At 43.5% G+C, this 25,621-nt stretch overlaps 1 protein-coding gene across 1 annotated transcript; it reads left to right on the plus strand.

Annotated features, from left to right (window-relative positions):
* The first annotated feature begins 16,330 nt into the window (after positions 1-16,330).
* FAM205C (family with sequence similarity 205 member C) lies at positions 16,331-22,363 on the plus strand. Its single transcript, XM_023762470.1, has 5 exons — positions 16,331-16,474; positions 17,382-17,427; positions 17,566-17,626; positions 18,641-18,747; positions 22,185-22,363. Exons 1-5 carry the CDS (start codon positions 16,331-16,333, stop codon positions 22,361-22,363), a joined length of 537 nt encoding a protein of 178 aa, XP_023618238.1.
* The last annotated feature ends 3,258 nt before the right edge of the window (positions 22,364-25,621 follow it).

Consider the following 25,621-nt stretch of genomic DNA (forward strand, 5'->3'; position numbering starts at 1 on the left):
TAGTTTTCCAGAACTCCAATGACTAGAGGAATTATGAAAGTTAGTAAAATGACATATGCGAATTTTAGAACATTTAGCCTCGTGTAATAGACACAAATTGACCTCAAGAGAGGTCATATAAATACATTGGTAGAGGGCATGGGTTCTGGAGTCAGAGAGGTCTGTATTCAGAACTCTACATTGCATTTAGTTGATATATACCCTTGGCAGTGGTTTCTTAATATTGCTGAATCTTAGTCTTCTGCGAAATGGTGGTTAAATAAAATAATGCATATAAAGCTCTTAGTATAATGCTTGGCATACAGTATGCATTTAATAAATGTCAGTTATCATATTGCCCATGATTATAAAATTGTTCAGTGCTGGAACAAATTTCACAAACATTGCTATGTATTTTATATAATATTTTCTTAATCCTATAGCTACATGGGCATAGTAGGGGTGATATATACTATTATGCACTTTATGCGATTATATGTTAGTTTGGAAATATAAGCGTTCTTATTCTGCCGTTGACTCACTCCTTTTAAAATCTTTCTCCCATTACCTCAGACTTTATTCATCAAATCAATTCTCTCCTCAGATATCCAAGTTCTCTTTTACTTACAAATGACAGAAACCCAATTCAAACAAATTTGAGCAAAGGTTTATGTAATTGGGATGTCAGGGGTTGAGCTGAATGTGAGAATCAGAGTGTTATTAATAAACAGTCTAAGTATGACAGCACTTATACTTTGAAGTGGAAGAGAGGCCATAATTGAGCAGCAAACAGATCATCTGATAGAATGGCAGAGATCAGTCAAAGCAGGTTTGTTATGCGAAGGTCGGGGTCCTGGCTAGGAATACCTGGGATATGGGACAGGGACATCTGGATAGATGCTTCGGAGGATTTTGGCTCTGAAGACCCCTCTGAATCCTCAGAACTTGCAGAAGTGGCCTACTCTTCCATAGTAAGCGCTATTTTGATAGCTCTGTTTTGATAGACATTGTAATATAATATAAGTTGTAGAATCCCTCCTGCCATTAGGCAACAGGTGCCCTCATCAGGAGCCCTACCCCCTCTCCTGGCTGCTATGTCAATAACTTATGGTCACATACCAACACCACCTGGATGAGGAAGTGCTGGACCTGGTAAGGGAGGAAAGATGTACACTGAAGGAACTGCAAGAATTAGCTAGCGTATACCGGCAGAAGCAAGGTAGCATATGTGGCATTGTGTTTTGAAGGTGCTTTATCAGGTGGGCTAGAATATAATAATGGATAAGCAATAATTTGTGGACTTATGGACAACTTTGGGGGGACACAGGATTTAACATCCTGGCAAGAACCCTAGGGGATGGGATGGTTCTTCTAGAGTCTTTAAGAAAGTGATGGCCAATGTTGAGTGAAGTAGAAATGCTTTAATGACCCTAGCTGGGTAGATAGTAGAAGGAATAAAGAGGCTGAGGAAATGGGCAAGCAGGAAAGGCTATATTATGTGAGGCCACAACACATCCCAGTTGATTATATTCCATGGGAGAACTCAGAAGCCATGTCATTCACCAAGACCATTAGATGAGTGTGATGTCTCTAGGTAAAGTATAGCTAGTATCACCATGGCAAGTAAATACTATGATAATTCCTCTAGTTCAGTGGTTCTCAACCTGTGGGTTGCAACCCCTGAAAATACATCCTGCATATCAGATATTTACATTGCGATTCATAACAGTAGCAAAATTACAGTTATGAAATAGCAACGAAAATAATTTATGGTTGGGGGTCACTACAACATGAGGAACTGTATTAAAGGGTCGTGGCATTAGGAAGGTTGAGAACCACTGCTAGTTCCTTTCTCCAAAGGCACCATAAGTAGAAGTGTACTTAAGTGATTGTATACGGGGGAAGAGAAAATACTCAGACATATGAACATATTTTTTTTATTGATTTCAGAGAGGAAGCAAGAGGGAGAGATAGAAATATCAATGATGAGAGAGAATCATTGGTCGGCTGCCTCCTGTATATCCCCTACTAGGGGTCTAGACCACAATCTGGGCTTGTGCCCTGACCGGGAATTGAAGCGTGACCTCCTGGCTCATAGGTCGCTGTTCAACCCAGACATTTTGAAGACTATTAGACGTACAGTCTGAGTTGACATTGATACCCTGTCACAAAGATGGAAGCACAGCTCCAGTAGTCTTATTTAGGTTCTGGAAGCAATATATTCTCCACCTAAGATCATTGCTCTTGCTCAAATACCAGGTGACATGGAAGGAGAGGCCTGCTTTGAATGAGACCTGGAAAAGAAAAGGGCTCTGCCAATAGGATCTGGAGGACCCTAGAGTGTTGGAAGTGTTAATAGGAAGTGTTGGTAGGAAAAGATGCAGTATAGAGCTTATGCTGAGCTCCAGTGGGGAATCACAATGCAGGCACTTGAAATTCTGGCTACTACTGCCCCTGAATATTCAGCTCATCAGCAGTAAAGATCGATGCTGATCCCTTGATGGGGACTCCTCTTTCTTGAGGAGACCAACCAGCTACTTGGTGGCAAGTCAACTACATTGGGCCTGTCCCACAATGGAAGGGCCAGTGTCCATCCTCACATGAATAGATTACTTATTTTGGGCTGGATTTGCATTTCCTGCCCATTGTACCTCAGCCAGGATCACTATTTATTAGGAGCTTGTGGAATGCCTGATCTGTAGGCAGGGGTTCTCACACACCATAGCATCAAAACATGGGACCCACTTTACAGTAAAGGATATGTGAAGTGGGCTCATGCTCATAGGTCCACTGGTCATATCACATACTGCACCATCAAGGGCAGCTGGCCTCAGAAAATGTTGAAATAGCCTTTTAAAGGCACAAGTAAAATGCCAGCTTGGTGGCAACACTGTGGAAAGATGGGCACCGTACTTCAGGATGCAGTATACAGGGGTGGGCAAAAGTAGGTTTATCATTATTTGTGAGTACATGAAACACAGAGTTTATTCTTATATTAGAGGCCTGTTGCACAAAGAGATTCGTGCAATAGTCCTTCCCTTCCCCTGGCTGCCAGCACCAGTTTTCCTCCGGCACCTGGGACCCAGGCCTTCGCTCCGGCCAGAGCCTTCAGTCGTCCCTGCTCCAGCCAGAGCCTTCAGTCTTTGCTCCGCTGCTTTGGCCTATGTATGCAAATTAACCGCCATCTTTGTTGGGTTAATTTGCATACTCTCTTGATTGGCTGGTGAGCATAGTGGAGGGATGGTCAATTTACATGTTTGTCTATTATTGAGTAAGATTATTATTTATTAATTATTGTATTATTTCCCATGCAGTCCTTACCATTGGATTCCTGTAAACTTAACTTTTACTCACCCTGTATATAGAGAGAATTTTATATGGTGCTAGATCCCCAATGGGAAGAATACATGGATCTGGAAACCAAGGGGTGCAAGCAGAGGTAACCCCACTTACTGTTACTTACAATGACCCAATGGGGGATTGTGTACTTCCTGTCCCAGCAACACTAAGCTTTGCAGAGTTGGAGGTCCTGATCCCCAAAGAAGGTGTACTCTTGCTAGGGGACATAGCAATGATCCCACTGAACTATAAGCTATGGCTGTCACCAGGACATTTTGGACTCCTTGTGTCCAAGCACCAGCCTAGAGAACAGGATTCACCATATTGGCAAAGGTAATTGACCTTGATCAGCAGGAGAAGATAAGGCCACTTTCACACAAGGGAACAGGGAAGGAGGGAATAAGTGTGGAATCTGTGATGCAGTTGGGCATCTCCCTTTCCCCCCTTGAATAGACACATGCGACAACTCCAGGCTGAGAAGGTGTGATTACTGACAGTGTGATTACCAGACTCTTCAGGAATGAAGACTCGGTGGGTCACCCTACCAGGGAAGCCACCCAAACCAGCCAAGATGACAGGTGACTGTGAGGGGAATTTAGGATGGAGAAGGCAGAGTACGAGCACCAGTTGTAGATCAACAGCAGTCATGAGGGCTGTAGTGCATTCCACTGAACTGGCTCTTCCTCAGGAAAAGAGGCCCCTGGGAACCTTGGAGGAGCTGCTCTCCAAACCCCTGCGGAGAAGATGTGTGTAACCATGAGAATGTGCCTCTCAGATCTCCCGCTGTGGAGAGCAAGATGGGCCGATGCCCCCAGCTGCTGTGTTCTAAATACAACCCTGCATTTTCTCCAAGACCATGTTTCCCGTGGCCTGTGTCCAGCCAGTGAGAGCACACGATGGGAGGCCCATTTCCGTGAGACAGAGGACTCCTCTGACTGCTGTTTTGGCTTGAGGATTCTACATGGGCTTTGCAGAAACTTTCTGAAAGCTTTCTGACAGTCTAAGGCTCTTCCCTTCATACCTTCCTTCTTCCCCTCTCCCCTTCTCATGGGTCAGTGTGCATCACTGTCTGACAGATCTCCGCCTTCTCTGGCTCCCTCCCCATTTTCTTTCACGGGCATTTCCCCCAGTTTCTTGGACTCTACTCTGATCTTGGTGTCCACTTCTCAGAGGACCTGAACTAACATAGATAGGAATAAATACACCCATTTTACAGATGAAGAAACTATTCTTCAAAGAGGTCGATTAACCTGCACCAGGGCACAAGGTTATACAGCCAGTAAGTGGCAGAGCCACCATTTAAAGCCAAGATTATCTGGTTTCAAAGCCCGTGTGCCTAGATTTCATATTGCTGTTTCTCTGCTTCTGCAGTTTCTGTTCACTTCATTCTCCTCTTCGTCTCCTGGAAAGGCTTCTGAATATTCTAGTCCTGTCTCTACCCTGAAAAAGCAGGAGGAGTTTTTCACTATACTTATAACATAATATAAAAGGAAGAACATTGTACTCCTGAGGCCTGTAATGGTTCTTGAGGAAAGTGTTCCCCTGGGAAAGGAGAAACTCGGGGGATGGTGTTGGGACAGCTTTACGGAGCCTCCCCTTCCTCCCTGAGGAGTCTTCCTGGAGAGTTACCCCGTGAAAGCTCACAGTTCGTTTTATAAGAGAAATCATATGCCATTATATCCATTATCTTAGAACAGTGGTCGGCAAACTCATTAGTCAACAGAGCCAAATATCAACAGTACTTCTTCAAAATAGACTCGCCCAGGCTGAAACCGACTTCTGCGCATGGGCCACAAAGTTTCAATCGCACTGTACGTGCGCGCCCGCACGTGGTATTTTGTGGAAGAGCCACACTCAAAGGGCCAAAGAGCCGCATGTGGCTCGTGAGCCGCAGTTTGTCGACCACTGTCTTAGAACATATCCCTCCTTCATACAAAAGCTTCCTTAATTTTGTAAGCTTTCCTCTTCTTCTTTTCTAATCCTCACCCGAGGATTTTTCTATTGAATTTTAGAGCGTGAGAGGAAGGGAGATAGAGAGAAAAGCATCAATGTGAGAGAGAAACATTGATCACTTGCCTCCTGTATGCACCCCAACTGGGGATCGAACCCGCAACCTTTTGTAACATATGGGCTGATGCTTCAACCAACTGAACCACCTAGCCAGGGCAGGTTCCTCTTCATTAAATAAAGCACAGACTTTCTAAGGTTGGCACTGGAATGAAAATCAAGGGCTGTCTGGGCTTTGAAATGCAGGCACTGCCTGTGGAATTCATTCACCTTTTCCTGATTACAGTTTCCCTCAACACACTGGCCTCCAGGAGACATCACTCTTTTTAACCTTCTGATTCTCATGTGGACACAGGGCTTTTGTGAGATTCTCTATAAAAAGCTGAGATATCTGAATGAGACATTAGTAAAGGACAGCAAAAGGCAAACGAATCTAGAGAGTGCCATGAAATTTTCAGGGTCTGCAGGAGGCATCCCATGCCTGGGTACCTCACCCAGGTTCTAACCTTCCTGGCCCTTGGTGGGCCTCTATTCGGTGACAATCCCTACCTTTCCTAGGAGCAAGCTTTCTGCCTCAGGGCCTTAAATTGTTTTGATTTTATTTACCCTAGATGTTCGACATAAGGAATCACTTCATACTACTGCTGGAACCTCTCCCTTATGGTTGGGGATGCAACTTCCATAGTGTATCTGTATCAGAATTTAACCTCTTCTCCTCATCCATCTTTATCATCATTCTCATCTCTCCTGGATCATCCCCATATTCCCATCAGCACACAAGCATGCTGTGATATACCATCTGAAAAAGAAAAACCGCAAACCAACACACTGTGTTCTAGGACACCTTTCAGTTTATAGCTTTTTTCTCTGTTCTTCACTCTTACTTGTCTCCGTGGCCTCTCTCCCCATTCTTTCTTGAACCCACTACGTCAATTAGACTTTCATTCCTACCAACCCACTAAGAATGCACTTGTGAAGGGCCCCAATGACCCACCGGTAATGAAATCTCACGTTCGATTCTCAGTCCCATATACCTTCAGAACAATTTTCACTTGACTCTGGAGACACCACATTCCCTTGGTTTTCTGCCCATAACATGAATGGCTCCTTTTCACAGTTCTTATTATCTCATATTTCTTATTATATTGGAGTGCCCCAGGACTCAGGACTCAGCCTACCAGGGGTTGGCAAACTACTTCTATAAAGGGCTGGATAGTAAATATTTCCAGTTTGGGGGCCATATGGTTTCTGTTGCAATTACTCAAGAAGTCATAGACATAAATGAATGTTGACTTGATCATTGCCATCAGTGCTTATTATGTGCCTCATATTGCTAAATAAACAATAATTTGTCATCCTGGTATTTCTGCATAATTACATGAGTACAACTGGAGCTCAGAGGGAGGAAAGGTTTCCTTCTGTGTCGTGGAGGGAAGGGAATTCTATTTTGAAATGTCTGTACATGTCTCCCTTTTGTCCCATTTTATTTGAAATTCGGGAATTTTGAAAGGCGAAAGGCTCAGTCTGAACTTTTTCCTTATTAATGTTAGCATTCAGCCTTTGTTCATCAACTGGGAGTGGGGGTAGGCGGAGGAAAGGAAGAGCTTCAACAGCTGGTGGGGAATGAGGGACAGCTTCTCAGTAGGGTCTGAGGTAGAGGGAGGTTATTTTATTTGTTGAGATGGGGTGATTACACTCCCAAAGTGAATTTTGAGAGACAGCTGCACACAGAAAAAGAGATGGTGATTAGGATTAATTACTGTTGTAGATGTTTTGCATTTCTACAGCACTTTGTATTTACAAAGAATTCTGTAATCACTTATTAACTCTCTCCCACCAGAACCTTCTGACATGGGCAGCATTATTACAGAATTTTGTATTTGTCTTCTGGGAAGAAATCTGAGCTGCTTTGGATGCGTACTAGAATTAAGGAATCAAAATCTTTATTGCAGTTCTTTTTACTCACTGTGTGGCTTTAAGGAACCAAATAATGAGAACTCGAACATTGAGTTACTCTATAATTTTATTATGATGAATAACTCATGAAGATGGTTCAGTGCTCTGCTAAATAATAAAAGATTTCAGATGTGGGTATGCAATAACTAACCCCTCTACAATTCAGTTTCCTACAGGTTTTTTAAAAATAAAAAATATATTTTTATATATCAAATGCTTAGCATAGTGCCTCGCATATTTACTTAATAAATGCTTTATAAGTGTTATCCATTATTTATACTGTAACAAGACCCATGTGACATATGCACCCACTTCACTGCTTTAAGTCTTCCTGTCTTTGGATAAGGAGGCAGATGTACATCCACGTATTCAGCAGTATTTACTGAGTGACTACCATTTATCAGGTATTGTTCCTGGAGCTAGGGATACACTGGTGAACAATAAGGGAGGTCCTGCTCTCATGAATCTTATATTCTGGCAGCAGGGGGAGGACTCACGTAAATCATGGTGGAGGCCCTTACACTTAAGTGAGAGTTAGGCTGAGATAGAGAGGACAGAAGCATGATTAGGGTATATTTAGAAAATTGTGGGGAATTTTTTTTCTGAACTTTCATATAAACCGCATTTTTCTGTAGAAAAAAGTTAAGTATAAATTTATAAGCTATTCACTTTTTATAAAAGTATTTACATACATATTTTATTTAAAATATACTTATGAATTTATAAAATATTTAAAAGAAAAGATTATTATTATAAAAAGTTAGAATACCACTACACTGAAAATTTCAAAAAATAGAAAAATTACTCAATATCATTTCTTTTAAATTGCCTTAGCATATATTTGCACATAGTTTGTTCAGCACCCATTTACCGAGCATTTTCCCATGCTGCTTCAGGAGTTGAACCCACAACCCTTTGGTGCACAGGCTGTTTCCTGATATTTGGGCATGGCTTGGAGTTGCAGACAGTTCAGCGGGATGGCAGTAGAGGGAGACAATATCACATAACGACAACCTGAACTCCCTTAGCCCAGGGCCTGCTTGGAAGGGATGAGATAAAGGGAGCGGCCGGTTAGCCCTGCTGAAAAGAGCAGGTAAAGAATAGTTGACTGAAGCAGGATGAAATCCCTGGGACATGTCGGGAGCCTGAAGAGAGGGTTCCAGAGGCAGAGAGGAGCCCAGGTCCTCACCATTGCCTCTTTAACCTCAGGTGACTTCTGGGGAAATAGCTGCCCCTACCATCCCAACATAAAGACCCCCACTTTTCTTTCTGTTTAGGATATTATTGGGGCTATGGATCGAGATACAACCAAGAGTCCTTTCCAAGATAACCCTGATACAAGTTAATTTTGAGTTCTACAGTCAGTGGGTCTGGCCTTTTGCTGCCTTTTCCAGCTACTACCAGTGTCTTCTCAGGCTGGGTTCTTACCTAGATGCAGCTAGGTTGGGATGCAGTTTCCTAATTTATTCCTCACTCTTCAGACACTGAAATGACTTTACAAACACTTTTAATATATATATTTTTTGTTAATCTTCACCTGAGGATATTTTCCATTGCTTTTTCAGAAAGAGGGGAAGGAAGGGACAGAAGGAGGAAGGGGGAGAGTGAGAAATAGAGATAGAGCTAGAGGGAGAGAGAGAGAGAAAGAGAGAGAGAGAGAGGGGGAGAGAGAGAGAAACATTGATGTGAGAGAGACACATCGATTGGTTGCCTCCCGCACTCACCCCCCCTGTGGGGTGGGGAGTGAACCCGCAACCCAGATATATGCCCTTGACCAAGAATCGAACCCACGACCCTTTGGTGCACAGGCTGATGCTCTAACCACTGATCAACGCCAGCCAGGGAAATTTTTAGATTTTTAAGTTTAGAATTATACAATTGCAAAAGATGTCAAAAACGTCATCTGAGAAGTTCCTTTCCATGTCCTGATTCTGCCTGAAGAGTTTGTCCTGCTTACAGTGTCAGTGCCCTGATGGCTAGATTTCATAAAATAATAACAGTATTTCTAGCCCCTTTCCTGAGATATTCCCTTGATTCTGCTCTAAAGGTGAGCACCAGTCACAAAACCCTCAAGCGTTCTTTATTCTGGACATTAGGTCCACAGGCGTCCTGGCATCTTTCATAGGAAGGCCTCCACACTCTGCCTTTCTGTTGGAAAATCCTAGAAGAGTAAGGAACAAGAGATGCTAAATCATTACAGGAGAAAGCTCTCAGATTCCTTCTGTTTTATCAAAGGAAAAGTCAACCCGGTCATCCTCTAACGTGAAGAGACCCAGACCTGTCAGCAGCAGGGTTAAGTACACCGAGAAACCTGCGCAAACAAACGACTCATCTCAGGTATGGAGAACTTAGACTTAGGGTTTGGATGAAGTCTCTAGACCAGCAATTTTTAACCGTTTTCATTTCACAGCACACATAAACTATCACTAAAATTCTGCAGCACACCAAAAATCCACTTTTTGCCATTCTGACAAAAAATAGGCATAATTTTGATTCATTCACACTGGACATCTATTGTTGTGTTGGCAGTTGTCATTTTTTAAATATGACAATCAAAGGGAAAAGAGATCAGTGCCCTTGGCTAAATAGTCAGATATTTATTGCATGTTTTAAAATTTTTTGCAGCACACCCGTTGAAAATCGCTGCTCTAAACACATTTAGGAGACTACCTACAATTTTTCTATTTTTCTTGAAAATGCTAATTTCACTTGCAAAAGAGAAGTACCAAAATAGTATTGTTATTATAACAGTAGAAATAGGGGAATATAGCCCTAGCCAGTTTGGCTCAGTGGATAGAGCATTGGCTTGTGGACCTAAGGGTCCTGGGTTCAATTCTGATCAAGGGCACGTACTTGGTTGCAGGCTCTTCCCTGACCTGGGCCCTGGTCAGGGAGCATGCAAGAGGCAACCAAACGATGTGTTTCTTTCACATTGATGTTTCTCTCTGTTTTTCTCTCTCTCTTCCACTCTCTGTAAAAGAGAGGGTTTTTACACCCATGTTTGTCAGCTCTTGGTTTCATTGATCTTTTGTATTGTTTTTTGTGTGTTTTTTTAGATTCTATTTCTGCTCTGATCTTTATTATTTCCTTCCTTCTACTCACTTTGGGATTTGTTTGTTGTTCTTTTTCTAGTTCTTATCATTTTCTTTGTAGTATCTTTATCTAGTTTCAGAATTAGGGTAATGTTGGCCAGATAAAATGAGCTTGGGAGTCTTCCCTCTTGAATTTTTTGAGAATAGTTTGAAAATGATAGGTGTTAGTTCTTTGAATGTTTGGTAAAATTCACTGTGAAGTTATCTGGTCTGGACTTCTGTTGGGAATTTTTTTATTACTGCTTTGATTTTGTTGGTGGTAATTGGTTTGCTCAAATTTTCTGTTTCTTCTTGATTTCATCTTGGAAGATTGTATGCTTCTAGAAATTTGTCTATTTCTTCCACATTGTCCAATTTGTTGGCAAATGTAATAGTTGTTCATAATATTTTCTTATACTACTTTGTATTTCTGTGGTGTCAGTTGTTACTTCTTTAATTTCAAATTTTATTTATTTTTGGTCCTCTTTCTTTTTTTCTTGATGAGTCTGCTTAAATGTTTATCAATCTTGTTTATCTTTTTCAAAGAACCAACTCTTGGTTTTATTGATCTTTTGTGTTTTTTTTTTTTATAGATTCTATTTTATTTCTTCTCTGATCTTTTTTATTTCCTTCCTTCTATTCACTTTGGGATTTGTTTGTTGTTCTTTTTCTAGTTCCTTTAGATGTTAGGCTAGATTTTTTTTTTTAGATTTGTCTTATTTTGGGGGGTAGGCCTGTATTGCTATGAATTTCCCTTTAGAACTGTTTTCATAGATTTGGGGTTGTGTTTTTCATTTTCACTTGTCTCAAGATTTCTTACTTGATCTTATTGTTAACGCATTTATTGTTTAGTAACATGTTATTTATCCTCCATGTGTTTGTATGTTTTTCTTGTAATTGATTTCCAGTTTTCTACCGTTGTTATCAGAAACAATAACTTGATATGATTTCAATCTTCTTAAATTTACTGAGACTTGTTTTGTGGCCTAATATGTGGTCTATCCTAGAAAATATTCCATATGCACTTGAAAAGAATACATACTAAATTGTATATTTGAAAGTTGCTAAGAAAGTAGTTCTCATCACAACAAAAAAAAATGTAACATGTGAGGTGATGGATATTAACTAAACTTATTGTGATAGTAACTTCCCAATATGTACATATATCAAATAATTCTGTTGTACACCTTAAACTAACACAATGTTTTATGTCAGTTATATCTCAATAAAACTGGGTGGGGTGCGGGAGACTTGCTCTTTGGAGGCCAATTACTTCCAAATACACATCCAGAGCCCAGTGCTTTCTTGTATGTGGATTATTTTTAATTCTTAATATATAGACTGCTGGATCCTGCCCCTAGAGACAGGAAATCTGTACTTTCACAAGCCTCCCAGGGATTCTGATGCAAGGCCAGTTTGAAAGACACTGGAGCAGACAACCTGTTCCCGTCACTTAGTCCGCCAGATGAGGAGCATTGAGTGGGCATGTGCTGCCCTCTAGTGTCCCTGGCTGCTTGCTACACTTCCGCATGGTAGAGAACCTGCTGCAGGAGCGCTGGTGGGCTTGCTGCCTGACACTACTCTGGGCTTCCAGCCCAACACTCTGTAAATCTTAGATCTTGGGTGTTAATAAAGATGCTCATGTAAAAATTGTTGCTGTTGAATAATAGCAACTATGCTTCTCTAACCGAGCACCTTGGCATATCAAAGGTGTTCCAAAATATATTCTGAGAATGAGACACAGCAAAACTTCATAAGGCTTGTCTTAGAGGAACAAACTAGCATCAGTGGCATGTCTGTATGACCCATGGTTCCTATGAATCAGAAACTGTAAACAGTTTCCTGAGGAAATTCTATTACAATAATTGCGGTGCTGTAACAGTATAATGGAAGCAGGGTCTGGCTTTATAGGTTTTCTAGAAATAAATGAATATGAATCCTTTAAAGTTGTGTCGTCCTCTGGAGTTCAGAGACTTTTCCTGTACTTCATCTCCCTTATGTGCTGTTCACTGTAAACCATGAGTCGGGAAGAGCAAAAGTGAAGATCCATACCCACATCATTAAAAATGACAGACAGTGTTTTCATTACATGAATGTGCCTTGTTTAGGAAGGCACTGATTCCACTGTCCTATCCACGCAAGCACCCTTCGTCAACAAGTACCAAATCAATAAGTAAACTTGCACTAAAGGCCAATTCGGCAAAAGGCATAAGATTATCTTTGTTTCTAACCCCACACAGCTCTGAGACAGAAGAGCAAGGGCTGGGTGAGTTGCTGGAGAGGAGATTTCAGCAGATGGTTTTAATGGCTTCGTGGGATGAAAGTACCTGTGGGTAAGTGCACTGGTTGTAGCAGGTGTGAAGTTTGCAGAATTTGATGGTTTTGCCTGGAGCAAGGGGTCAGGCTAATGGAGACAGAACTATTGCAGCAATTGCAATTGCAATTAAAAGGTGGCAGCAGTTGCAGGAAGCAAGAGCTGATTGGTAGGATACAGGGTATTCTGTTTATCTAGTCTACAGCCCATTGGCGAGTGAGAGCGTCCCACTCTGGCGTTCTGGGGATGGCTGAATGCATGACACTGACACTGGACCTATGGGATTGATAGTAGCTTATTAAGCACATATATTCAGAGTCCAGAGGAGGAGGACACCAAATACCACACAGCACCACACTGCATCAGGTTAACGGGAGATAGAACTATTGCAGCACCGTAGAGAGAAGTAGTAGCTGCAGGAAGCAGGACCAGGTTGGGTAGTAATAATAAAAGTAACGTAAGAGTCAGACTAGCCCAGCCAGCATGGCTTTGATGTGGTTGAGCATCGACCTATGAACCAGGAGGCCACGGTTCCCCGGTTAGCGCCCATGCCCGGTTGCAGGCTTGATCCCCAGTGCAGGGCATGCAGGAGGCAGTCGATCAATGATTCTCTCTTATCATTGATGTTTCCATCTGTCTCTTCCACTTCCTTTCTCTCTGAAATCAATAAAAATATGTATTTTTTAAAAGGAGTCAAGCTACTTTGTAGGTATGTTGACCTGCTACTGAAAAGCTGATGCAAGCTGCGTTTAAATTGATTTTTGTTAACCTGTCATTTAGTGCTCTTGGGTTAAAAAAAGTCTTCTCTTTCCTGTACTATGGAATTTTCAAGTTCAGAAAAGATGTCAAAATGGCTCAAATTCATCCTATCTTCAAGGATGAAATATAAGGATCTATTTTTAAAATTTTGTTCTACATAAAAATAATATTCAAGAAAAATACTCTCTTATCCAATATTTTATCAAATCATTTTCAGAATATTCTTCCTTACAGCTAGCAAAAGTCCCTCATGCTAAGGATTGTTTTTTGTATTTGTTTTTAAAACTGTGCTTAAATATACTTAACATAAAATCAACTATTTTAATCATTTTAAGTGTATAGTTCAATGTCATTAAGTACATTTACATGTTGTGCAACCATCACTACTACCCTTTTCAGAACTTTTTCATAATTTCCAACAGAAACTCTGTACCCATCTATACTAATAATCTATACTAATAAAAGGATAATATGCTAATTAGACCGGATATCTTCCAGACGTCCTTCTGGACAAAGCTACAGCGGCTGCTGCTGCAAGGGCCGGGCCAAGACTCAGGCAAGCCGAGGATGGTGGCTGCTGCTGCTGTGACCGACCAGCAGTGGCTGAAGCAGCAGCAGTGCGATGGGGGCATCACCTTCCCCTGATCGGCCTGGTCGCCTCCCTCAGAGGGAGGCCAGACTGCGGCTTAGGACATCCCCTGAGGGCTCCCGGACTGTGAGAAGGGGCAGACCAGGCTGAGGGATCCCCCCCCCCCCTCAGTGCATGAAAATTCATGCACTCTGGTTAAATAATAACTCCCTACTCCCCTCTTTCCAAACTCCTGGTAAGGTTAGTTCTTGATTCATGTGAATTAGTCTTGTCATTAAAACTAGATTTTTTAAGTGTCTTTTGAGCAGGCAGGTAACACAACTCAATGTCTTTGTGCTTTGACATACTCACCACACTTGTTAGGCGGGAGACTGGATGCTGGAGGCAGGACCAAAAGCCTCTTCAGAAATTTGGAGCTTAAGAATATTCGAGCTGTAGGACCACTCTCATCAGGGCAAGAACTTCTTTTTTAAAAAAATATTTTTATTGATTTCAGAGAGGAAGGGAGAGGGAGAGATAGAAATATCAATGATGAGAGAGAATCATTGATCGGTTGCCCCCTGCATGCCCCCTACTGGGAATCAATCCTGCAACCTGGGCATGTGCTCTTGACTGGAATCAAACCAGGGACCCTTCAGTACGCAGGCCGATGTTCTATCCAATGAGCCAAACCAGCTAGGGCAGGGCAAGAACTTCTTAAGGAAATTCAGAAATCCAGGAGTGTTGGAGGCATATCACAATGTCAACAAGGGCCAGGAAGGTTAACATTAATATGTGAATCAGTGGATATAAGGATGGTGGGTATTGAAGCTGAACAGGAAGAAACTTGCTCTGCCTAAATGTGTTCAAATTCAGATGTTCATAACACATTCAGCCAAACATTCCAACCATGATGGAGTCAAACAAAGAGCCACAAGTTTATGGTCCTTAATAAAAAATCTTGCCAATAAATCCATCTCCATGCATAGACAGGATGCTATAAGATCCGTTTAGGCCATTCTGGAAAATCAAGCTCCAGAGGTAAGCCTCATTCACGTGCCTCCCTCAAAGGCATTTTACAGTCTCCCTTGTCCATCTCAAGCTTGGCCAGAGTGGAAAGTGCCTTTTTTAGTAACTTAGAAAGTTATTTAAAAGGACAGCAGTTATTTCCTTTCCTGGCCACATCAGACATGGCGCTCTTCCTGAACTTTTCCACATGACCATCTATTTATTGCCTGTGACATCAAAACCCTCACTTTCCAAGACTTAACAAGACATCGGGTGCCCTATCCTCTTGTGTGTTTTTAGTTATCTTCTCACTACAGGGGATGTTATTTATGGAGTGCCTCTGACCTAGCCTCTCTCTCACGCTTACAGGGCAATGCAGCATGCATAAAGGCTCAGTTACCTGGGGGTAGTTGTCCCACTATTGTCTTAAAGGAGAGAGGTGAGCCATCAGGATACAGGAAATAGAAAGAGCATGAAAGAACATATGCTGCCCGTGACCTTAGCATCTTTAGGCCTACACCCTGCACTCCATACAGACAACCAGATACTCTCATCTGAATACTGAATCACATGAGCTTCTCCTAGACCAGCGATTTTCAACTCGTGTGCCACAAGAGTCTTAAAGCATGCAATACCTGACTTTTTAGTCAGGGACACTGACCTCTTTTCCCTTAAATTGTCAAATTTTTAAAAAATGACAACAGCCGCCCTGACCGATTTGGCTCAGTGGATAGAGCATCAGCCTGTGGACTGAAGGGTCCCAGGTTCGATTCCGATCAAGGGCATGTACCTTGGTTGCGGGCATATCCCCGGTAGGGGGCATGCAGGAGGCAGCTGATCGATGTTTCTGGCTCTCTATCCCTCTCCCTTCCTCTCTGTAAAAAAATCAATAAAATATATTTTAAAAAAGTGATGAGAAGGAGCTTAAATACCATTTCTTATTAAAAGACACCAGATGTCCTTGCAGAAATACTTTATATAAAAAAATAGTGACAACAGCCAACGCAACAATAGCCATCCAGTGTGAATGAATCAAGATTATAGTTGTTGTTTTTTTGTCAGATCAGCAAAAATATATACTTTTTGGTGTGCTGCAGAATTTTAGCAACTTGCTTATATGTACCATGAGATGAAAAAGGTTGAAAATCACTGTCTAGACAGATAAAGGTCTGTAATGATCCACATTCCTTGTGAAACAGGAGGGCTTTGTGATGTAGTCTGTTGGTCTGGTTGCATCCTCTATGAGGCGGAGATGACAAGGTCTAGAATATGGACTCATTATGTTTCAAGATCTTGAAAGCCTAGGAGGAGGATGGCTAAGTTTAGATCATGTTGAACCCTACATTTGTTCTGTGGGAAATAGGATATCCCTTATACACTTATGGCTACATCATCATTATTGCATTAATTATTTGGCAAGCGAAAAAGAACCATCAAAGATTGAAATTTGGACCTTACAAGAGTGGTTGCCAGGTAGGGGAAAGCTATATCCATGACTGAAGCGATTAAGCCTCAAATGAGATTTTATTTCCTTAATTTCTCTTGTTACCTTACTCCCTGCTTTTTTAATGGGGGTATCCTTATTGGCTCTAAATGTGGGTGATTCTTCTGGTTGGTAGGCATTTTAAAAATATATATTTTTATTGATTTCAGAGAGGAAGGGAGAGGGAGAGAGAGATAAAAACATCAATGATGAGAGAGAATCATTGATTGGCTGCCTCCTGCATGCCCCACATTGGGGATTGAGCCGGCAATCCAGGCATGTGCCCTGACCGGGAATTGAACTTCGACCTCCTGATTCATAGGTCAATGCTCAACCACTGAGCCCTGCCAGCCAGGCTGGATGGTAAGCATTTAGAGCCTTGAATGGCTAAAGTCTCTTGGCTACTAGACCATCCATCCTTTATTCTACTTTTTTCTCCTGTCTCATTCTTTTTTAAAAAAATATATTTTTTTATTGATTTTTTTACAGAGAGGAAGGGAGAGGGATAGTTAGAAACATCGATCAGCTGCCTCCTGCACACTCCATACTGGGGATGTGCCCACAACCAAGGTACATGCCCTTGACCATGGAATCGAACCTGGGACCCTTGAGTCCGCAGGCTGACACTCTATCCACTGAGCCAAACCGGTTAGGGCTCATTCTGATTTCTCCACAGAACTTGTTCAGGGAATGGGGGTGGAAGTATGGAGTATGAAAGTGCCTCAAAATGAATCAGAAATAAGAGAAAGGAAATGATGGGGTGAAAAAGGTAGAGTAGGGAAAAGAAAGAAGAATGTATAAAATTGGTATACAGAAAAAAGTTTGCAGGTTTTGTCTCATTTTGACATGAAAAAAAAGTATGCTCCAGCTTCATACTCTAACTTTTTTTTTTTTTAGCATCAACGGAGAATTAAACAAAGGACTAAAGATAGAACATCAAGAGGTAAAGTCCCAGTTTCTTCTCTGACTCCCCTCCACTGTGGGCAAGGTTCCCATGGAACGTTTCTCTGACCTTCAGCTTCCTACAGTATGTCCCTGACTCCTCTCCTATTCCATGTAACACTGTCTCCTGGTTTCTCAGCTAGAAAACATTCCTCCAGAGACGATAAGAAGCCATGGGAGCTGATCGCTATCATGAAAAGGTGATCACTTGCTCTTTGTAGTCTTCCAGCTCCAGTCTGAACTGTGATGATTTCTCTACTTGGCCTGGGAGAGGGATGAAGAGAGGGATGAAGACTAGGAGGAAGTCAGACACAGTGGAGGCTGGAGCATTGGTTGAGGGGGTTGCCAGGGCAAGGGAGGCCTCACATATCTCAGGAGGAGGAGTCCTAGTTCTGCTCTGGGCTAAGCTCACAGTGCTCCTGGAATTCAGAATTTGACTTGTACTTAATTCATAAAAGGCTCTACATGGATCTGCACTCAGCCATGAGACAAGTGATTCAGCCAAGAGAATGGATAAATAAGTGCATACCTAAGTAATCACTCTCATCCTCTTCTTACAGCTACACCCTTTCAAGGGCAGACCCCTAGACCTTGCTGATATTACTTCCTCTGGTTCTGTCTTCAGGGAGCTCAGTTCCTGAGACAGCCCCCAGCGAGGCGCTTGTCATCTCATCCTCTTCTTAAAATCCCTAGAGAATGGGATTGGCTCCCAAGAGATGTTATTTATAGATAACAGCAACTCATCAGAGTCCCTAGAATGCAGAGTTCTCACAAGCACCTCATTGTCCACAGCTTGGAAATACTAACTACCAGGCCGTGGCCTTCTTCGCCTTAAATGAGACTGAGTCCAAGTTCTACCTGGTGACGGCCCTGGTGATATCCCATCAGCTAACCATTAGTTCCCCATCCTTTGTTCCCATCTCTGGTTAAGCTGCTCAGCCCAGGTCAACAAAGAACTCACCCACCTCTCACTCATGGCTCTGTTCTCACGGGTTGTCTGAGACCTTGCCCAACAAGCCCCAGACCCTCAGCCCAGCACACAATAACTTGCCAAGTGGCAATTTCTTAGGAAGAAAAGTAGGGGAGTAAACACTGGGTGGGGGGTGTGCCCCAGGGTGTGAAGGACTCGGGGGGCAGGGCCAATCTTCAGGCCACAGCTTCCAAAGAGGCAGCTGTCACCCCATCAATAACAGTTGCCATGTTTCCTCTTCCAGCCAGCGCTGGTTTCCTCAGGAGGGAAGTGTGCGGAGGCTCCTGTGTGCAGACCCCTCCTGCCCTGTCTGCAATGCTATGGCTCTGGAGATTAAGCAGTTGCTGGAGAGTGAGAATGCCCCCATCTCTCCCACTTCATCGAGGCGATCGCAGGGCTCCTCTTGCCTAGATATTTTGTCCATGTCTAATTTGTCTTTTGATCCAAGTCAGAGTTCCCAGCACTCCAGAGAGCTTTCAGTTCCACCTGGAACCCCCTCAATGACACAACTAAAGGATCACAAATCCTTAACCCAGTCAGCTCCCCAGTCAACTGGTGCAATCAGCATCCAAGATTACTGGGCTGACCACCAACTAAGGCAGGAATTTCAAGCACCAGATGTGTTCTGGGACGCAAGAGATCCGTCTTCTTGGAGCCTTGAGGAGTGCAGGATTCCTGTGAACCAACAGAACAAGACGAGCAACACCGAATATGTCTCAGAGAAACAAGGTCAGCTGCCCTTGAATACCTTTTCCTTCCCTGAACCCAAAGTTCACAAACCTAAAATACCCCCATGGCCTTGCAGTCCCTTCACCTGTTGTTCCTGTGTCACAAAAGGTGCGAGGTATCTTTAAATACAGATAGATAAATTCATGCATTTCTATAGCTGAGGGCTTCCAAGATGTGTGGAAGAGGCCCTATGGCAGCTTATATCACACTACCGTGAATAGGTTCCAAGCCTGGAGGGAAAAAACAACTTTTTCTTTCATCATAATGCTGCCTCGGAGGCCTTCGTTGTCTCACTGACTCAGTTTCTCAGTGACTCCCTGCAAGGGTACCCATGCCGGTGCTGCTCAAGGTGATCAGCGACAGCATCTGGTAAGGTTTGTTGCTGCTGGTCAAGACCTGTCAGTATTCAGGGTGTCAGTTCCTGATCCACGTAAGGGCTTATTGCTGCCTCCACACAGGGGCTTACTTTTTGGGGCCCCTGGGGTCATGGGAGTTCAGCCAGTCCACCCAGACTTTCTGGGTTTTTGGAGGATCCACTATGGATCCAGAGCAAATATCACTGCAAGCAAATCCCAAACTCCATGACTCACCCTTTGGTTACTAAGTGGTCTCTGTCCATTACCTTGGCAACACACTGAGAATTCAGTGTGTTATCTGCAGCATAAACACAGCTATTTTTTCATGGTTCCTCTTTTCTGCACAGTCCCTGGTCCACCCCTGGAGATCTCTCCACAAAAGGGGAGTCCCCAGTCCCTTTCCCTTCAGTGATTTCTCCTTAGTCTCTACTGTCGGGTAGCTCTACCTTCTTCCCACATTTCTGAATTTGGGCTTCTCCATCTGACTATCAACAGGCCCATATCAACGTCCCATTTCCAACTCTGACCAATTGTGAAGCCTTGGAGTGGCACTGCTGCAAAGGAAGTTCCAGCCTCAGTGGGACTTGCCATCTGTTGCCCAGAGATCTCTGTAGATGCAGAGAACCGTGCAACATAAGCCCTGAGATATGTTAAGCAACCTATCTCCTGAGACTCAGGGGCCTACCTGTTGGGGAAGCCTATTTCATTCAGGAAGAAGCAGGTAGTGTTTTCCTGGAGCAGGCCCAGAGCTGCTGGAGTTCCACCTGCAGAAGGGGTCGGTTTAGCAGGTCAATTCACCGTTGCTAGGGCCTGCTCCAGAAGATCCAGCAGTCCATCCAGTTTCTTCTGTCCCCTGATGACCAGCAGCCCTTGCCCTGGAGCAGCACCCTAACCAGTGTGAGTGTCCCCTAATCTGCAGACCTAGAGGCCAGTGGGGATAGGGACCTGTTCTGATACTTTGTGGCAACAGGACCAGTTCACAGTTGCTTGCCCTGGCCAAGGCAATGTTGCAGAGCCAGACTACAAATGGGGGAGATCTACTAGGTACTGTCCCTGTCCATGTCTGCATGGGGGGACTGTAAATCTCTGGGTCTGCAGCATTTCAGGGGCCCTGGAAGCAACTTTGTTCCCTTACAGCCCAGAAAGTAAACTTCTGTGTGGAGGCAGCAATCAACCCTTAAATGGATCAGAAAGTAACACCCTGAATACTGACAGGTCTTGACCAGCAGCAACAAACCTCACCATATGCTGTCGCTGATCACCTTGAGCAGCACCTGCGTGGGTATCCTTGCAGGGAGTCACTGAGAAACTGAGTCAGTGAGACAAGTTTTGGCCTTCTGTCAGGGGTGCTGTCTCTTTACTACATGGCTTTCTCCAAGGTCATGGCCCCAGCAATCAGTAGCCAATCAGCAATTACAGAGATGGAGCCTGGGTTTGTTGGGGGTCCAATAGAGCCTCTGACTCAATCTCATGTAAACAGCAACGTGTAAGTCCTGGCCATGCTTTCAGGATGCCGATGAAACTTGTGCAGACAGTGCTCGAGCATTCCAGATTGAAGTACAGGCTAATGGATACAGTGCCTCTAGATAGCCAGACAGATCCTAGTACCCTGTTACACTCAATACACCCGTCTTGGCCAAACTAAATTTTTACCTGAAAAAGAAATTCCTGGAGATACATGTGGGACATCTCATAATGACAAAGGAGTCCAGGGAAGGAACTGTGGCTATCTCAAGGAATAGCTGGGCCAAGGAGCCCTTTAGGAATCTAAACAACCAAGGGAAAACATTGCCCCAGGAACTCCCCCTCCCACCAGGCATCCCATGTGCCCCTGAAGGGTCCACTTTAAAGAAGAGCTTGCAAATAAACTAAGGTGGTGCACAGAACCAAAAGCAAGCTAATTACAGAGCAGTCCTTATGGTTCTACTCACTGGGCCTTCAAGATCTCACAACCCAGTGGGGACATGACAGAGATTTGGGTGCTTTGTGTTCAGCTGGAGGCCAGTGTGAACAACCACAGCCAGGAGGAGCCCTAGGCTCCTTAGCCCCAGGTCTCTCCAAGATAGAGACAACTCCCTACTCCAGCAGAGAAAATAGAGGACCCAGGGAAACTCAAAACAGCAGAGAATGACAGAGAAGGGAGTGCAACACTGAGGTTCGCCCCAGCCAGAAAGAACATCTACTGTGCCAAAATTCAAGGTTATGTAGGGACACTTCTAAGTTGGACCACCAGAGCCCCTGACTTCACAACTGTATCTCCAGGATCTTTCTCAAATAGAATTTTAATTTGACCAAGATGGTTGCCTTGAGTGAGTAGAGACTAGCAATGACAAGTCTGGATCTATAGAGTCACCCTCACCTTGAGTTCTTAGAGCATCCTCCAAGATTTCTTGGGGCAGAATGTCCAGATAAGAATGGTCTGCAGGGCCAGTAGGGCAAGCTGAATGACCTCATCCAAATAAGGATTCCTGAGAATGCCAAATCTGCAGTGTCCAGAGCTGAAATGGCCTGACCTTACAGGATCACCTTCTGGGCCACCATTCACTAGGCCAAATTTTGCAAGTCCAGCATTTGAAGGGGCCCACATTTTTCAGATCCAAACTTTTCAGGAACCAAATTTGTAGGGTCACACTTTCTAGGATCAGGAGCTTTAGGGTCTGGTAAAGGCAGCTCACATTCACAAGAGCCCTACCCTTCCAGAAGCTGCAGAAGCTGGCTTGGGAAATAAGATGAAGCATTTTACACACTGGATTAAACACAAGTTGAAAGATCAAGGGCATAAAGAATCCATTCTCCTTTCTAAGGATGAGACAGTGGCCAAAACCACGACCAAAAAGGTTGAGAAGAGTCCACCCTCCACCAGACGCCCTATGAAGCAATAGAGGACAAGAATATCACCTTCTTTGATGCCCACCAGTGCCTAGACAATGAACTCCAGCAACACCCCTTTGAGCCTGGCCACTCATGGTTCCAGTGCCTTTCCCACAACAGATCTAAGCACTGTCCTCAGCTGACTTGTGCCACTCAACCAAAAGTCCATGCCAGGTCTCAACTCTCACCTCAGCAGGAGGCACTAGTCTATACAGGGAGAAAACCCATCCCAGAAAAAAAAGAGTTCAGGGTTTCCAAAACCTCTGCATATTTCTGAAAAAGGCTGTCATCGTTTCCATTAATTTGCAGGTGAGGCAGTACCTTCTTCAAATATACACTATAACTCTATGCAAAAAACCACCTGTTTTTGCCTGCTTATTTTCAATGTGATATGTAATCAAGAGAGTAGAGGAGGTAGATAGTACTTCCCATATGGTATAAGAGCTTAAATTCATATTTCAGATGGATTAGCATTCCATGTAACTCTTTCAGCTCCACCCTGAACTACAGATAAAGGGACTTGGGCAGAAAAGGAAGACCCTTCTCTAAGGTGCATTGAAGCCAAAGATCAGGCTTGAATTCTTCTGATAGTGTCTTTGGGCCCCAGAGGAGCAATGTGAACATGAAGACAGCACAAGAAGTAGTGGCCAGGAATCCAGTGCATTTTTGGCCCATAGACACAATTTATGGATAAACTCTGTATATCCAGAACCTGTAGGGAAGGTTTTAGAGGAGTGTGCACCATCCTTGGGGAGGTGCTTTGTGTTTATCAAAAGCACAAAGCTAATATGACAGATGTCAGAAGTAAATGATAGCATCTTTTCTCTCTGTGCCCTGTTGTTATTGATTAACTCTTTAAGGGTTAGCCATCTGGGAACCTGCAGTAGCCTGTTGCCTGTTTGACCCTCATTGCCTTTCAGTTGCATGAATGAATGCCTCCTAAAGTGAAGAATAGTTGAGGAGAAGTTCCTCAAAAGGGTCACAATAAAAATGACTTTTAGCTGAATTTTGCATTCAACAATTCAGATATCTGAGTACTTTATATGCTAGGTACTATGCCAGACCCTAGGGACATAACAGTGAACAGCCCACAGGCCCTCCTCCAATGGAGCTCATGGAACCATGAGCCTGGGCTGGGCAAAGTAGACCAATGACTACATTAATGTGATGAGTATTATGGTGTGTGGGGTCCGACCACAGGAGGAAGTACTCAGCTGATGAGAAGAACCCTAGGGTCACATGAAGGGGTCACAATAAAAATGACCTTAAAAGGCACAATTCCCAGGTTGCAGGTTCAATCCCTAGTGTGGGGCATGCGGAAGGCGGCCAAATGATGAACCGCTCTCATCATTGGTGTTGCTCTCATCATTGGTGTTGCTCTCTCTCTCTCTCTCTCTCTCTCTCTCTCTCTCTCTCTCTCTTTCTCTCTCTCTCTTCCTTCCTCTCAAATATAAATATATATATTTTTTAAAAAGAGGCACATTACATTCAACAATTAAAATATTTGAGTACTTACTGTGTTCCATACTTATTGTATGCCAGACACAACGTTCACCAAGACACAGGCCTTGCTTCCATGGAGGTCATTATCTTATGGGGTAGACAGTCTCACATTCCCAAATTGCCTACTCAAAATATACACTTGCATGTCCACTATTCATCTCAAAAGTGAACTCCTGATTCCACGTATCTACCACCACCACCCAATCACACATACCAAATCTGTTTTCACCACAGTAATTCCCACATCTGTTAATGGCACCTGTCTCTTGCCATTTGTTCAGGCCAAAAAAATTGGTGTCCTCATTGACTTTTGTTTCTAACAGTCCACTTCCAATCCATCAGTAAATCCTTTTGTCTCTACCTTCAAAACAAATGCAGAACATGACCACTTCTCACCTCCTCTGCTGCTACGATTACTGCAAATAGTATCATAACTAATCTCCCAGCTTCTTCCTGACACAATATCTCCAACAGTCTATCCTCAACACAGAATCCTGATGGTCCTCAGGGAAGGTCCTGGCTACAGATGATTGGTTGGTTGGTTGATTGATTGACTGATGTATATAAAACCATGAGACCAGGTAGTCACAAAGGGAATAAGTATAAATGAAGGAGAGAAGCATCAGAAGGGCTGTTGTTTCCGTATGACATGGTAAGGGGACTGTGGGATGCCCCTGCCTCTCTAATTCCGAAGGAAATCCAGGATGACTCAACAACATTCTATCAAATGAGGAGGAGGTGGTGGCAGGATTCCCTACCTCTGGTGGGACCCTAGCACTTAGCATGATGTGTTCATTGCTAGCAAGATGCAGAAAAGCCAGGATGGGAAGAAGCAAGAATGTGTCCCTCCTCTGAATGGCGATTTTGTGCCTAAGGGATGGGGGTCCCTAGTGTGGCCTCTAGAACAAGAAGACACAAGACCCAGGTCTGCTGAGCCAACACCCCCCAGGTGCTTTCCTAAAGCATCCCCAGAGATAATAGGAGGTCTTATGACAGGCACATCCTCCCTGCCTGGTGGGATTTGGGCAGAGAGTCATGTGAAAGGATGCCTGGGAGATGGAAAGTGACACAGGGGTGGCAACAGCATCAGATGGGAAGCCAAGGTTAATGTGCACACATCCTGTTTTAGGTGGAGCAGGTCCTTCCCATGGTCCCCCATAGGCTTTTACCTGCCCCAGCAGATTTCTATTACGGAATTTCAGGCAACTGACCACCACAATTGCCTGACTTTTTACCTGCTCACTCCACCCTTGCCGGGAAGTCATAGAAATATGCTGGGCACAGGAGTGAGTGTGAGTCCTCTCCTTGATCTTGCTCAATCCTGTCATGCCAGCCTCTTGCCAGCAGGGGACCAGAGTCTCTAAGCATAAACTGAAACTCCCTGCCCTGCTCGAATTCCCAGCCTGTTGGAATGCTCAGACTCAAGGGCTCTGTTAGCTCCGCGTGTCCACTCAGATTCTAGTCCTTCTTCTCTGTGGGTTTTGAGTACAACATCCCCTGCCCCTTTATCCCCACATCCTCTGAATCTCATCCTCCTTCCACAGCTTCATCTTTATTTTGGCTAACCTTCCCATTGTCATCCTATACTTGCCTCTGCCTGTGTAGGCTGAACCCCTAGGAAGATGTTGATAATGTATGAACAGTGAAAAAAGCAAGTTAGAAAAATATGCTTATTATAGTATAATTTTTTTAATATTGAAACTATTTTTAGAACTTTAGATTTGCAGAAATGCTGGACAGGAAGTACAGAGAGTTCTCATCATATG

The sequence above is a fragment of the Myotis lucifugus genome, unplaced genomic scaffold (assembly GCF_000147115.1).
Source record: "Myotis lucifugus unplaced genomic scaffold, Myoluc2.0 scaffold_246, whole genome shotgun sequence".
Classification (NCBI taxonomy): Eukaryota; Metazoa; Chordata; class Mammalia; order Chiroptera; family Vespertilionidae; genus Myotis; species Myotis lucifugus.

What these genes read in the sequence shown, in the direction of transcription:
- FAM205C (XM_023762470.1), top strand. Translation starts at nt 16,331, where the DNA reads ATGTTGAACCCTACATTTGTTCTGTGGGAAATAGGATATCCCTTATAC. An exon ending in CTGATCGCTATCATGAAAAG is followed by an intron (nt 17,627 to 18,640) that starts GTGATCACTTGC and finishes TTCCTCTTCCAG; the next exon opens with CCAGCGCTGGTTTCCTCAGG. An exon ending in GATTAAGCAGTTGCTGGAGA is followed by an intron (nt 18,748 to 22,184) that starts GTGAGAATGCCC and finishes CCCTTCCAGAAG; the next exon opens with CTGCAGAAGCTGGCTTGGGA.